This window comes from Dichomitus squalens (genome assembly GCF_000275845.1).
Source record: "Dichomitus squalens LYAD-421 SS1 unplaced genomic scaffold DICSQscaffold_22, whole genome shotgun sequence".
In the NCBI taxonomy this organism is placed as follows: Eukaryota; Fungi; Basidiomycota; class Agaricomycetes; order Polyporales; family Polyporaceae; genus Dichomitus; species Dichomitus squalens.
The window spans coordinates 210347-225159 of NW_006766904.1; the positions used below are offsets into that span (position 1 = coordinate 210347).

Here is a 14813-nt window from a genome sequence, read left to right on the forward strand (position 1 = left end):
GACCGCATTGAGGAGTTTTGCCAACTGGTCTTCCATGTATACATAGTGTCTCTAGTCTGGCTATATTGTGCACCTACATTCTCCGTCGTCTTCTGTGCTCATAGTGACAAAGTCCGCAAAATCACTCTTGACGCTTTGGTTTGAGTTGATGGTCATAGAATAAATCGGGGATGCTCAGCGTAGCGGCTCACTCTTGGCTGGCTTCTGTAGCATAGTATTCATCGGGATCACCTGGTTTGCGCACACGGTAGACTGAAGAATCTTGAATGCTTGCTCTTACCTGCATGCTTGTGAGCTGGAGCGAGCGGCTGATTGGATCTCCGCTTGGGTGGATCTGACTCTGTACCTTCTCCGACTACCTCGGACATCGTCTCTGACGACCTTCAGTCGACCTTCAGCCATGTCCTCTCTAGCCACCATTCCCCAGGAGGTTCTGGAGCATATCGCCTTCTTTGCTGCGACGGATGGCTTCCTCGGCCCACCGGCAGGTATCACAGCGCTCCTCAGCGTCGACCGCCGGACACACGCCGTGCTCTCAGTATCTTCCAACCCGTATCTCTGGTCCCGCATCTTCGCGTTCAAGTTCGACGTCGCATGTCCATCATGGCGTATCGGCGAGAAGGACAGAGCCATTGGCCCCGCGGAGGCATGCGAGGAGTTCAAGCTCAGGTGTACGCTCCTGAAGCGCATCCGCAGCCGCACGGACTGTCTCGCGACGTCGTACGCGCTCAGCCCTACCCACCGCGACGCCCTTCGTTCGATCCTGTGGATGGCGTACCTCATGATGCTGGAGAACGACGGCAAGAACGACCTCCAGCTCCGGGAGTACGCAAGGTTTGATGTCTGGCTCAAGGACTTCCTCTTCCATCCCACCGGAGCTTCCCTCGCAGCTTGGTCGGTCAAAATAGATCTGTGGCCGCCGAATGACGAACGCTCGGCCCTAGCGTTATGGCTGTTCTGGTACATGCTGAAGCCTGGTGAGTACGCCGCTTTCATGCTTCCCATTTTCGTTGCCTGTTCCCGGCATTGTGGCGAAAGCTTGTGTCTCAGGCCGTAGGCTACGCCGGCTTGTTCCTCTCACGATACCCGTCAGAAATCGCAAATCCGTAACAAATGACATCTCCATCGCTTTTGTACCACATGTCGTCGGTCTCAACCTGCCTAAATAATCATGCATAGTAAATTTATGGCTTCTAAGACTCGGCGATGAGACATGCCATACGCCACAGTATGGAGGCGCTTGCTTCTTCCTTACACACGAGATGGCTGATGATGTCTGTGGAGGGTCATGTTGTTAACGCTCTCTTCATACTCCGTTTTCAATAGATGAGTACATATCGGATGACGATACCGCTTTCAGGGAAGCGTCCAGCGTCTTGAAGCTCTTTGCGCTCGGCGCACACCAGGTTCGCACATACGTAGTACAACTTCTCCGCTTCACTCTAATATAGTGGTTCAGTACCCCCTCTGCCAGCCCCCGTGGAATGAGTTCGCCCCTCCAAGCCGGGCCCGAGGAGGAGCGTCTGCAATCAAGCATTTCGGCACTTCCGTCAAGATGGCACCGCCGGCGCCCGCCCCATCCGCGATCCTGGCCTATTTGACTTTGGCGAATAAGCTTTCGGTCTCCTGGGACACCATACATTACATGAAGCCGCCTTCCGCGACCCCGCCGTCTCTCGCTGCCAACGCCTCCAGCCGGGAATGGGAGGCCGAATGGATGAGAGGGCTCCACCTGGCGGACACGACGAAGCCGTTGGGCACCGCCTTCTCTGGTGCCTTCATCTCCGGAAGCCTGGAAGGCGTCTGGGAAGGGCTCTTCACGGTATGTCAACCGCGTCATGACATGCTGCGGGGACGTATTCTCATTACCGAACGTGCCCCCTTAGTACACGGAGTTTACGGCATACGCGGCGCTGCTCTCAGGCGCCCCTCCAACGGTCCTGCAACGCAGTCTCGTCGCCCACCACCCTCACCTGTGGAAGCTACGCGAACACCACCTCTATGCCTCAGACGAGCCAGACGCGCCCGAGGTCTGGCCTGTGTCCCCAGGCAACCCGTTGCGAGGATACATCCCCAACGGCACCCAGATCTCGGAGACCTCGGAGGGCGTTTTTGTGAAGGAGCCTGGACGCCCGGAGCGGGTGTTTCACAGAAGCTGGGCGAGCGTGCGGAACACACCGGCCGAGCAGCGCGGGCGGCTCGTGGACGTGTTCATCACGGGAGAGGTACGCCTTCGCGTTGTGGGTCCATGAGAGTGTCTCTCACCGTGTACGTGTATCCACAGGGCCATTCGGCGTGGGGGCAGTTCAACCTCGTGGGGCGCATCAGGCCGTGCGACGGGTTCATCAGCCTGTCGAAAGAATACGTGCGTCGCTAATGTACTTGGCGATCGATGTGTCTGCTGACGCGCTCCCAAGGTCGATGGCGACAGAGGGCGGTGGTTGTACCGTGGCTTCATGGTGGGCAACGCGGAAGGGAACCTCTCGGGACGCTGGAGGGATACCCTGAGCCCTCCTGACGTCCTGGGATACGAGGGGTGCTTCGTGATGAGCCGCCGTAGATGAACCTCCTACGTCCGTCGCCGCCAACGCAGCTTGCGATCGATGTTATGTATGATCCCTGGTATGGACCCTTCGTCGTGTATCCACTGTATTGTATCACGTATCCATCCATGTGCTGAGCATGTTACACAATGTAGGATATGTATCCGGAATGTACACTGTAATCTCACAATGGCTACGAACAATGTCCTACTCCAGCATTTGGGAAGACTCTCCACCGGACGACCTGGTGTACAATGGGAGAGTCTCCGCCGGAGCGTCATCGGTGATAACATGAGGCTCCATGCTCATGTCCGGATGTGAGCCGAAATAGTCGCTCAAATCAGACCGAGACGGCTTCAAGTGAATCTCCTTGACCTTCCCCCGGTCAGTCTCATGTCTCACGAGCGAGGTGTAGAACCCTAGCGGTGTGTCGGTGGGTGAATCGTGCAGATGCCCTTCCGCAGTGCCCATCGCACCGACTCGTGAGCTTTGTGCTTCGTCCATGAGCGGCTGGTGATCTGGGTATGTACACTCGTTAGAACTGTCTGTAGCATCTCGTTAGTCATTATCCCTGCAGTTTGACTCATAGGAGGCGTTGATTAGACTCACCGTCTGTAGGGACATTTGTTCCTTTACCCCGTCTCCGACGGCGGTATACAAAAAAGCTCGCAGCCACGAACGCGGCAGCCGCTGCTATGCTTCCTGCTATAGCGCCGGCTATGTAGGACGTGGCAGGGGACCTTGAGGAAGGTTGGAACGAAGCGGAGGGAAACGTGTCTACTGGCGCTGAACCGACGGGGGAAGAGAGGACGCTCGAAGGCGATGGTATGCTGGTATTCGACACTCCCACCACTGGAGTAACTCCAGTTTGACCGGTGCTTGCAACTGTCCCGGAGGCCGGGGGAGCTGATAGAGTAGAGACTAAGGTAGGACTGTCCGGATAGGTTTGATTGGGGCCTAGATATTTGTTCCACAGCACGATATAGTCGAGGAGGTAAGGATGCTCGAGGGTGGCGGACGCTTCTATGGTCAGGTTATGCGTTCCTCCAGGGATTGCAAGCATCTCCTCCGATGTGAAGTGGGCGAACCGAGGAATAAACAAGTTACGGTCCGTGAGTGGTACATAGTAGCTGGGGCCCGCCGGGATGCCGTCCAGGATGTATGTCGCAAAAGCCGTGCTCGGGATGTCAATGGGGCCAGGAGGAATACAGATGTACACAGCTACCCGTGTGTACGTTCCTTGGAGATGTTCCCTTATGAAGGAGCCTCCTGTCAAGGCGGAAATGGAGCTCACCATCGAACATAATTGTGCCACTCCATGAAGGCACAGTAGAGATGGTAAGCGAGCTGTTATAAGCCGCGTCCCGCATGTCACCTAGTAATCCGGGTCTTTGCCTGAAGGGCGTGATGCCCATACTGACGATATCAAGTGTATGATCATCGATGATAGCTAGTGGAGTGGAAGTATTCGAGGATGTAGCGTTCGAGGATGCCATGGAGTGTACTAGAGTGGTCAGGTAGGTTTGTACAGGACATATGGACTAGGTATATCGAAAGGAGAAGGCGGTCTATGCCCCCCGCCCTCCCATCGATGGTTGCACCGCTTGCGGGCATGCTACAACGGCCAATCCTTTCTCTTCGCCAGAGCTTCACACGTTATGTATCACAGAAGGCGATCAGACTGTGTCCCAAACACTATGGAATTGTGGGCGTCGTGAGATGCGCCCAAGGCCGAGCGCTGTGAACCATAGCATAGCCCTCAGGATCAATTGCTGTAGGGCAGTAAAGAAGGAAGCCGTAGTTGAGAAGCTCCGAGCACATGCTACGGTTGTCATGGGGTATAAGCAGGTGGTGAATCAGAACCCATCTCCTCCTTTGTGACTCCGGTACGCCTCGTTCTAGACCCTGTGCCATACCCTCCACCAACCGGCGGACGAGAAGGTGTAGCGGTACCAGGAAGACCCGCACCTTGCATAGATACTGTGTCATCTGCTGGTATGACTACTATGGCTGGAGGCTCCGCACCCAGCTCCGGTACGACAAAGTTATCTGTGTCTGTAAGGAGTTGAGTAGTACGTTCAGTAGTGACCGAGAGCATAGCTAGGGGATACTCACCGTATTGGGCCACTTCTCCGTAAGAGTATTGCGTAGGCCCACTCATGCGCCGTCGTCGTCGATTCCGCAGTGCGACCAATGCCAAGATGATACTCGTCAGCCCCGCCAAGCCTCCTACGAGACCCCCAACGATGGCAACGGTGGAGACTGACGTCTTCGAGGCACGACCAGTAGCCAAGCTATGTGATGCACTGGGAGGATCCTCCATGGAGGTGGATGGGGGGAGGGACGGAGTCTGGGAGGAAAGACTGGTAGAAATTGAGGATGCGATAGTCGCTGTCTGGGATGCACCGCGTGCAGTACTGTTGTACTCGATCCAGTCAAAGGTGAACGGCACAGCTTCCGAAGCCGCCGTGACGTTGATGACGAGTGTATGTATCGCATCCGATAAGACATCGGAATGGAAGAGGAGAACGCCAACGCCTGACCCTTGGGACGTGTGGCTAGAGATGATTTGGCCATCGATACTATACGAGGAGGTTGCACCCTGCCCATACTCGGTACCGTAAACGGCTACTTGCTGTCCTGAAACCAATTCGACGAGAAGATATAGAGGTCGAGGCGGTAGTACAGGATAGTGCTCACCTAGGAACTGGAATGTGGCATTACTTCCTGAACCCAAGCAAGCCGCCAACGTCGGGTCTTGAACCATGGAGGATGTGGGAAACAAGGCTAAGCCATGCATCTGCTTGCCAGTCATAGGCATCCAACATTGTATGTAGTCCTCCGCGGGGGGACCGAATATGATAGGTGTGCCCAATAAATCGTCTACGTAAGTGTCGCTACAAGTCCAGCAGTGAGTGGTAGCAGTCATGCTTTCGAGGTGCTGAACGCTTGGACCAGGGAAATTTGTGAGGATCGAGGGAGTAACCGGGTAGTGCGGATAGACAGAACAAAGCTTGAGGATGTTAACGCTCGCAGATGAGCTTGAGGTGACAGCCCAGTCAGAGCGACCTAATACCAGTGTCATCCAGTTCAGTACCATCAGGCAGACGTCCTGCCATCCACGCGATGATCTGGGAAAGAGAGATGGTCCAGTCTCTCGAGCCTGTGAACGCGCCGGAAGCCTGGGCGCCGGGATAGTGCGACTTCATGCGCTCATTTCGGGCTCAGACTATGGGCAGCGATGATATGCTTCGGTTGTTGATAGAGACCTGAGAAGGCACCCCGTAAGCATTGTGACTCCTTCGACACCACAGGACGTACATGATATCCACAGAGGACTGCCATGACACCACGGAGCAAGAAAGGAGCCGCGCACGTTACTACCCAATATATGTCAGATATCATGGTGACCTAGATCACAAACATGGGAAGTACAGTAGTCATAAAGCTCATGATTCGTCCCAGACGAGGTATATCCTATACAAACCCAATCCTCAGGGTACACACCCATCCACATCATCAAAAGAGCAAAAGGTCTCGCGCGAGCGCATCCCTCGATGCGCCCGGGCATCATCGTCATGGTGCATAAGGCGGGGGCACCGAACTCGTCGCCGCGCTCAGATCCGAGGAACCCAGGTCCGACACAGACCTCTGTCGCGCGCGAAGCGCCTCCATTCGTGCCTCTGCCGCCTTCCCACCCGCGCTCCCTGTCGAATACATGATTGCGCCTGGGGCGGCGATCGCCCCTGCAGCCGCCGCGCCGCAGAGCGCCCCAGCCTCGTTCCCGATACCGTATCTGGAGCCTGATGGCGCGGACTGCGTATGCGAAGATTGCGGAGGCCCTTCCGAAGAGTAGTGAGACGACGCCGCCGCTGGGGTGGGTACTCGATTCGGGGGCCAGGGCGGCGGATCGGAGTAGTAGGACCCATCAGCCATCGTCACGGGCGTGCTCCCTGAATCTGCCTGGCGGTACACCGTGAATGGGTCCACGTGCGGTGTATGTCCATCTGAGGGCGGCAACGTACGGGAAAGGAAGGGAGGAATCCGAGATGCGAAGATATAAGCGTGAGTGTCTCGGCATCCTATAGAAGAACTCACCGTACTGTCCTGTCCGCGCGTATGCGTACGTCGAAACTCCCTCCGTCCTATGTTTCTTCCACATCCACCATGCTCCGAAGGCAATCAGTGCGAGCAGGGCCAATCCACCTATTACTCCACCGACTAGAGGCGCAATCGGGACGCTCGACTTGCTATGAGTCGACGAACCGAATACGGTGCCAGAAGAACTAGCCGTAGACGAACTCGAGCTCGTAGTGCTAGTAGAGGATGAACTTGCCGAAGCAGTGCTATTGGTTGCGGCGGTGTTGTTGGCAGCGGGCGGGTTTGTCGTGTCTATCGAGAGATAGTCGAATAGGTAGGGGCCGTCCTCCGTCGCAGTCGTGACGTTGACTGTGAGCATGTGCGTGCCGTTCGGGAACCAGTCAGACCTGTAGAAGTTGACGCCGAGTAGGGTTCGGGTCGTGTTGGGGGCCGAGGAGATGTTCTGTGACTGCCCGTCCACCGCGTACTGCGCTGTGGGGAGCGCCCCAGAAATCCATGGGATGACCACGCCATACAGTGATATTCGTGTCCCTTCGTGAAATGGAATACAATAGCGCGCAGCCAGGGTCAGTTCGCCTGCCTTACGGAGGGCTACTGTCAGGAGACGAGAGTATCGATACGCACCTGTGAACTGGTATTGGAAGCTCCATTTCGGCACTGTGATGTCCGCCACCGACTTGTTGTGCGCAGACGGAATTGCCGCCTGCACGTAGGCGTATGCCTGGTCCGAGATGATGTCCGTGACGTTGACATACTGCGGGTTGATAAAGAACGGGATGTGGGGGTCGGTGTTATCGACGATCTTCGGGGCCTCCGACATCAGTCCTCGTAGGTATCGATCAGGATATGAGGATGCGCGATAGTGGTGTCTACGGATCGCTAACGGGTCAAATATTCAACGCGGCGTGCGCCGAGCAGTGAGGGGGAGGAGGACGTGAGCTGAGGGGAAAGTTGGAGCGCTAGCTGGCCACGCCGACAAAAAACAACATGCGACAAAGAAGGTTGCAGCCGCCCATGCTGCACATTGCATCGCTCGACGACGCGAGGCTCAGGAGAGCGCGCCGGCTTGGTCGGAAAGAGCGCGAGGCCTGATGCGATTGGCTGTGCTCACTTACAATTGAAATAGCAGGGTGCACCGCCGGCAGCAGAAGCCGACGCTTGAATTTGATCGGAAGCGTGGCGCGGCATTTCCCTGTTTCCAAAGGTAAGTGTTCCTGGCTTGAGAGTTCCAACTTCCACCTCGTCCGGCCATTATTCAACTATGAAGCCCACCATGTAGTGATTGAACGAAGCCTCAAAACTTCAAGAGTTATGGGTATGGGAGGCGTCCTGATGGCTTATATGCGCCCCTGCTTGAGAATGTGGTGTGAGCATGCCTCACAGCACCTCCCGACGCGACCGACATGCCCTGGCGGTTGAGTTTCACTCTAACGCCCAGTGAGCTTGTGCGATGGCGCTGACGGCGGAAGCCTAAATCTCCACTCTTGTGGACACACCACCCGCACGTCTGGATCATTAGATAGCATTGCAGCATCGCACATCGGGAGCCCTTCGCAGGCCGTTCGGTGATACCCTCCAGTCACGTGCAATGATGGCTGGATACAGTAGATCTTCAGGACGGCTTGCTCCCTATCGCATCGTTTTGCCTCCCGCGGTGGTCGCTGAAAATCATGAGATTGGTATGGGTACCCGTAAGCAGCAGTCGAAAAGCCCACCTAGAAAAGCTGATTGCTCCCGTACCCCGTGCTCAAGAATGCGCAGCAATACCTGCGTCATGACAAGATACCAGCGGTACTGAGGAGGGACGGTAGAAACGTTGACTTCTTCACCAGGGACAACCTTGGTACCGCGCTAGCAGCTGCGACAGCCGCGAGGAGCTTCGGTGCATCGCTGACACAAGCACCGCTCAGTACCTATATCTCGGAGTCCACACGACCTACTCGGAGGCCCGGCAGTATACGAAACTTGTACCTTGGTCCTATTCTGACAACGAGCGCGGTGCCATCATCCGCAAGCCAGATGATATCGAGATACGTATGAGAGGACACGAGCCCGAAAGACTGCCCGAGAGCATCTTGGATGCCCTTGCGGATGGTCAGTGGATCGGTACAGGGCGGGGAGACGCCAAAGCGGATGTAATGGTGCGCGGGTGACAGACGGCGGGGCATTGACGTTTGACAGTGTTGCTACGCCTGCATATTCCCATAGTATCAGGATAGGCAGTGTGAGCACCAGGAAGGCCGATATAACCTGAGCTTTGCTGTCATGGACCGAGGCAGATAGAAGAAGAGCAAGTCGAGGTTGAGCACAACGACCAGGGAGGACTCGTCCTCGCGACGTGAGAAGATCGAGATCAAGGCAAAATGGGCATACGAGTGCGGACTGAATCATTCCGCTGGTATATCTTCCGTTGCACCCCCAAGACGCAGACTATGATCTCTACCTATCCACTCATGAACTCATCTAGCAGCATTCGAGTATTGAGTTGAGCTTTTATTACTCTCGAGGGAGGGCTCTGCATGCCGGCGGCAAGACCATTTTTAATTCCCAAGAGGTGATGTGATGTATGCAGGTGGCGATGATCTCATCCAGCCTGGCGCGCTCTCTCTCAGCTCAGCTCCGCCACCCTTCCCTCGTCCTCTCCCCTCGGTTTCCGGCTTCTCTCTGTCTTCTCGACGTCCCACTCTGAGACAGTGACTCATCATTGGCCTGTACATGGCGGCCGCGAATGGCAACGGCGAGGCAAAAGATGGACCTGGCACGGAACACAAGTGCATCGGAATCTTCCAGAGGGCCAATGAACGTGCGGAGAAGCGCAGGAACCAGCCTCAGCCATGGATCATGCGCAAGCTCGCCGTGTTCATAACCATAGGAATCATCGCCTATGCGTGGTATGTGTACATCGGGCGGTTCTGCGTCCCAATGATCAGGCAAGACGCGAGCGCCCTCGGAAGCCGAAGTATTGGCAGTAAGTCGCATCCATTGGTGCTTCTGCGGACTGGCCCTCCTGACCGGCATCTCGTTCGAACGTAGTTGCGTTCTTGGTTGTTTTCTGCGTTCTGGGCCTCATGATGATCTGGGCGTTTGAGAAGGTATGTCTGCGAAGATCTGCATGCTAGCGCCATCTACGCCTTCCAGATCGCACTATGTACACCTTCAAATCCGCCACCGGCTTTCCCACCTTTTGACTCCCTCCTCCCTGCACCTCCATGCTGCCAGCACGCAGGCTACTGTGGATACCCTCTTGACGTTTCGTATCTCGTCCGTTTCGAATTTCACATCTTGTGCTGACATGCCATCCCGGAATAGATCCTCCTTACCTCCCCGGGCTATGCCAAGCATGTACGTGCACGCATCCAAGTTCTCGCCGACTTCGTCTCTGAACCTCCATTCGCGATCAACGTAGCATGTGCACAAATCCTCCGCCCCGCCCCGAACAGGCCTCCCGACGTGGTGGGACACCGAAAGTGAGGCTGACCTCGCCCAGGCGCAGTACGGAGCGGCGCGAAACCCTCCCCAACCCGAGCGCAAACAGCGCAGACGATCGGAATCTGCACACAAGCGGAGTATCTCTGGCTCCATCAGCGCGCAGAAGGCCTCGCAGAACGGTGCGAACGTCTGCAGCCTCGTAGGCTACACACAGCTCACGCTTTATGTTTCGGCCCATGTCAGGCCATGCTAAGGCGCCGACGGGGGAGGAGAACGTTGGCGTGATTGACACGCTCGCACCAGTCCAGGCTGTGCGTGCGAAGGCCACTGCAGATTCGGGTCCCCCTGCGCGCCTCGAGCGAGAGGATACGCAGGCCACCCAAACGGAGCAGGAGCGCAAGCCTATGATGTACACGCGCAGCCCTCCCAAAACGCCAGTGCTCCTACCGGAGAACAGGTATTGCCATAAAGACGGATTCATAAAACCGTTCAGAGCGCACCATTGTCGAGCGTGTGGGACCGTGAGTACCTACGGCCTAGTGTTGCTGCATAGGACAACACTCACGGAAAGAGCCGCGTGTTGTTCGACAGTGCGTCCTCAAGTACGATCACCACTGTCCGTGGGTAGGACAATGCGTCGGTGCGCGAAATCACAAAGTGCGTGCCTATCCGGTTCAGATAGGAATTTGTAGCCTAATAATGCGCTCCTCCTTGCTGTAGTTCTTCCTCATCTTCGTCTTCTGGGCGCTCCTCTTCTGCGCATTCGTATGCTCAACACTCATCGGGCTCGTCGCGCGCGCCGCAGCGCAGAACCGACCAGACTTCGACGTAGACGGTCAGGAGATCGCCGTCATCGCCCTGTACGTCACCATCCCCCTTCCTTTCCCCTGCTACTGACAATGATATATCCCGCTGACTTATCCCACCTCTGTGACTCAGATCCGGCTTCTTCGCAATCTTCACGACCGCGCTGCTCGTCACGCACGTCATCCTCATCGCGGACAACATGTCGACCGTCGAGCACATGGGCGTGCGCCGGATGCAGGAGCGCGAGAAGCGCGTCTTGGGCCGCCTCCACGCGCGGTGGCAGCTCGCGGCACGGCGGGAGACGCGCAGGCAGTGGGACGAGGAGTGGGGGCGCATCGGGAAGGAGGGCCACCTGTGGTGGCTGGGGAGCAGGCGGCGGAACTGGGAGGCGGTCATGGGGGACCGGGTGTGGATGTGGTTCCGTGAGTGCTTCGTTGCGCTGATCGGGGCGGATCGAGGACGAGGCTCATTGTTGTTCTTGCGTTCTGCAGTGCCTGTCGGACAGAGTCCTGACGACGGCTTGAGCTACGTCGTTAACCCGCGGTTTGGTGTGGAGGGCCGGTGGAGGCCGCGCAGGGAGTGGCCGCGGGAGCTGCAGTAATGCTTCGGCCTTTATCCGACGTGGTGGATATCCACGGAGTAAGATCGTCCTGCGGTCGGTCTTTCCGTGGCTGGGACGGTACATCTGGATGGGACTCTTATGACACGACGACCGGTATCAAGCTTTTGGATCTATGCAACATAATGGTTCGTGTCTCACGCCGATACTTTAGATAACGCGATAGGGTAAGACAGGATAGGATAGAATCACGTCTCTGCTATATTATATCACCCCCTCGGGGTACGCTTGGATATCATACAACACTCGCGACCATCCCAAGCATTGCTGGCAGAAAGTCCGATTAGAGATGCTACGCCATTAGACTACAAATACACATCGCAGGGGATCCGCAACCCGCTCTTCCGTCATCCCACTCCCATCATGCAGTCGCCTCCCTCAGCTCCCTGACCTCCTCTCCCGTGAATCCCCACCTCTCTGCGGCCTTCTCCGCCCCGCCCGCCCTGCGGCTCTGCTCGTCCAGCCACCTGCCCAGCGCCTCCTTGTCCTGCCCCTCGAGCGGGCGCTGGCACCCAACAGTGTACGTGTGTAGCGTGCGCAACACCTTTTCTTCGAAGTCGGCGTCGCCCTCAGCCTCTCCGTCGGGCCCGTGCGGGACGGGGGAGGCGAGCGCGGACACGAGCGTGCTGACGGTGCCGTTCTGCTCGAGCGCGGCGGCCGTGCGCGGGGAGGTCGCGTACGAGGACGGGTCGGCGACCATGGACGCGTGCGAGTTCGGGTGCACGGCTTGCGGGGGCGGGGGCGGGGGCGGTGAAGAGATCTCGGTGTTGGGCTGCGTGGTAGAGGAGGACTCGGTTGGGTGCAGAGTGACGGACTGGGACTGGGACTGAGGCTGAGGTTGAGGCTGAGGAGCGGGCTGGGACGCAGCAGCAGCGACCCCGCTCTCGGAGGTCGGGATCTGCGACGGCTGTTGTACGTTCGCCGGCTGCTGCTGAGCGTTGGACGACGCCGCAGGGGGCTCGGCGGGGATGAGGAGCGTGCTGAGGAGGAACGCGACCTTGCGGCGGACGGTGATGTCCGAGTCGGAGAGCGCGTCGCGGAGGACGTCCCAGCCGTTGGCGTCGGACATCTGCGCGACGGCCTTGGCGTTGTGCTTGAGGAGGCCGGAGAGCGCGTACACGGCCTTCGAGCGCGTTTTGCCCGAGCGGACGGTGGGCGAGAGGAAAGAGAGGAGCGCGCGCAGGGGGGAGAGCGCGAGGTACTGTGTCATAAGGGGAGACGTGATTAGCGTTGAGCATGGGATAAGGGGAGAAGGAGGGAGGAGGGGGACGTACGGAGTTCTGGGCGGCGGGGTTGTTTTGGACGGCGGTGCCGAGGATCCAGAGGGTTTGCATCTGGATCGCTTCGGAGGAGTTGGGGCTGGTGAGCAGCGAGTGGAGGGGCTCCCACATCCTGAGCTTTTCGAGGTCTGCAGAAAGATGTCAGACGGACGAGTCCACGAAGACCGCATAGCTATGTGCACGTACTGTTCGCGTTGTCGATCTGCTCAACGAGCTGCAGAGCGAACATCAGCGAAGAGTTCCAGGGATAGCACGATGTCTTGCTCACCATCTCGAAGTCATCCAACGCCTGTATCCGCTCGTCTTCGTCGCGCTTCTCGTCTACCGCGACTGCTAAGGCCTCCTTCATCAGCTCTGCGTCCGGCTTCCCGAGAATCGCATCTATGATTCCGGGGTCGAGGTCAGTCCTCGGCCGTGGTGGTGGCTGATTGGCGTCCTGAGGAGTGGAGTTGGCAATACTCCAGCGAAGTAGGCTTTCCATGTTTTGATATCACGAGTATGTCGGAGCGAAGTAATTCTACCGATACAGAGAGAGAGCTGCAGGAAGCGATGGAGGTAAGAAAAATATGGCTACAGATGCGAGGTGAAAGGGAGATACAAGCAAGAGCAACGGACGAGTACAAATACAATATGAGCAGAAACTCGAGCACAACCTGCACTGTACCGGAAGGCACCAGAAGACGCGAGAATCGTTGGCGCCCGACGCGGTCATCGATTCGATTCAGCCACCCGCGCGTCGCGTTTTTCGAGCGGAGATCGAATTGCCATAGACAACCGCCACGACGCGGTCTCTTCGCTACGAAGTTTTCGTCTTGCTCATCGTGCTCTATGTCCTCAAGCTTTCTGTAGGTGAGCACCCGTTTCGAGTCCGTCTTTAGTGATGATACAACACTTCATACCATACAACCATACCGAAACTACATGTGGATAACAAGTTTATCTAGTTTCAGCCTTGGCTGATCTTCCTCGTGAAGCGTTTCCTGTCGGACGTGTCGCTTATTGACCTTCGTCTTTCCAGGTATGCGAGCTTCGGCTTAGGGAAAACTGATTCCTGCGGGTTTTTGGCTATCGGTGAGTACCTGATTCTGCATGTATCCACTCGGATGAAATACTTTCGATGGGCGGACACGAACGCTCTCGGGCCTACACCAAACTCTCCCAAGTGTACAAAGTGGAGGGGGGCTCGGGAGCTTGTTGATATGCATCGAGTACCTGATCTGCGTCCCATCTGGCATACCATACGTTTGACTGACTGCTCTCTGTTCAGGTTCACGAATGTGCGCTTCCGTCCCGAAGTACATGTGCTTTTACGCTGCTTAATTGTGCCGGTATTCGGTTCCTGTACTCCGTAGTCCAAAATATAATGAACGCCTTACAGCGCCTTGCATAAGTCCGTGAACGCGCGGGATTTCTTCTCTCCGGCGTCTAAACCACCCGACCTGCCTAAACAGGCCATATCACGGTCACAGGGACTACTCCATGACAGCGCATCACGGCCCCGTTGGTTGACCACACGCGTACCCAGGTAAATCCACAATGTTTTGAAGTATGGATATGCGTGCGGTACTTCCATGTCTGGTTTTGAGTGCCCATTGGCCCCCCAGGGGATCCTGTACCCTGATCTAAACAGGAGGTACCATAGTAAAGGTGCAGTGGCATATACATGATCATGCCTGAGTCAGTGCAGTAGCTTCAACGTGTTCTCGACATGTTTCATCAACCATATGCATGTCCAACTCTCAAGCATTTAGGAGTGACTTGAGGCTGGCCACCCACAGCATCGCAAGTCATGTATTCATTGGCAAGGGCCCGTTTGATATAATCTCGTGCAGTGACTGTTGCCCTCATGCAAACTATCTCTGTGCACTGTGCACACTGTATGACTACAAGTACTTATGCGCAAGTTTACTGGGCCCATGGCATACTCACTCTTGGAAATGCCAGTGGCCCAGCGAGCGGGCTCAGCCGCAGGGGAGCTCTCACTATGGGCACCGCCTGGAATCGTTCTTTGTCAAAGGGCTTTAGAACCTCTGA

The 14813-nt window shown here is 56.6% G+C and overlaps 5 protein-coding genes across 5 annotated transcripts; 1 reads left to right on the forward strand and 4 right to left on the reverse strand.

The window, feature by feature from the left end:
* The first annotated feature begins 385 nt into the window (after window positions 1-385).
* On the forward strand, window positions 386-2731 carry DICSQDRAFT_155902 (uncharacterized protein). Its single transcript, XM_007367041.1, has 6 exons — window positions 386-977; window positions 1327-1406; window positions 1460-1822; window positions 1887-2225; window positions 2285-2365; window positions 2418-2731. The coding sequence occupies exons 1-6, from the start codon at window positions 401-403 to the stop codon at window positions 2562-2564; spliced, it is 1587 nt and encodes a 528-aa protein (XP_007367103.1). The 5' UTR covers window positions 386-400; the 3' UTR covers window positions 2565-2731.
* A 19-nt stretch (window positions 2732-2750) lies between these two features.
* DICSQDRAFT_171374 (uncharacterized protein) lies at window positions 2751-5310 on the reverse strand (the record flags this gene model as incomplete). Its single annotated transcript, XM_007367042.1, has 5 exons — window positions 2751-3088; window positions 3153-3764; window positions 4512-4598; window positions 4659-5183; window positions 5244-5310. 5 exons carry the CDS (start codon window positions 5308-5310, stop codon window positions 2751-2753), a joined length of 1629 nt encoding a protein of 542 aa, XP_007367104.1.
* Window positions 5311-5996: 686 nt separating this feature from the next.
* Window positions 5997-7550, reverse strand: DICSQDRAFT_181501 (uncharacterized protein). Its single transcript, XM_007367043.1, has 3 exons — window positions 7269-7550; window positions 6642-7175; window positions 5997-6550 (listed from the first exon to the last, which is right to left on the reverse strand). Exons 1-3 carry the CDS (start codon window positions 7462-7464, stop codon window positions 6120-6122), a joined length of 1161 nt encoding a protein of 386 aa, XP_007367105.1. The 5' UTR covers window positions 7465-7550; the 3' UTR covers window positions 5997-6119.
* Window positions 7551-8004: 454 nt separating this feature from the next.
* Window positions 8005-8911, reverse strand: DICSQDRAFT_155904 (uncharacterized protein). The gene is made up of 4 exons (XM_007367044.1): window positions 8895-8911; window positions 8616-8836; window positions 8360-8534; window positions 8005-8305 (listed from the first exon to the last, which is right to left on the reverse strand). Exons 2-3 carry the CDS (start codon window positions 8810-8812, stop codon window positions 8417-8419), a joined length of 315 nt encoding a protein of 104 aa, XP_007367106.1. The 5' UTR covers window positions 8813-8836; window positions 8895-8911; the 3' UTR covers window positions 8005-8305; window positions 8360-8416.
* A 352-nt stretch (window positions 8912-9263) lies between these two features.
* Window positions 9264-13364, reverse strand: DICSQDRAFT_137731 (nucleotide exchange factors-like protein). Its single transcript, XM_007367045.1, has 12 exons — window positions 13048-13364; window positions 12966-12993; window positions 12774-12907; window positions 11372-12700; window positions 11013-11302; window positions 10794-10933; window positions 10665-10730; window positions 10317-10594; window positions 10051-10252; window positions 9954-9986; window positions 9678-9893; window positions 9264-9612 (listed from the first exon to the last, which is right to left on the reverse strand). Exons 1-4 carry the CDS (start codon window positions 13258-13260, stop codon window positions 11861-11863), a joined length of 1215 nt encoding a protein of 404 aa, XP_007367107.1. The 5' UTR covers window positions 13261-13364; the 3' UTR covers window positions 9264-9612; window positions 9678-9893; window positions 9954-9986; window positions 10051-10252; window positions 10317-10594; window positions 10665-10730; window positions 10794-10933; window positions 11013-11302; window positions 11372-11860.
* Window positions 13365-14813: the final 1449 nt, after the last annotated feature.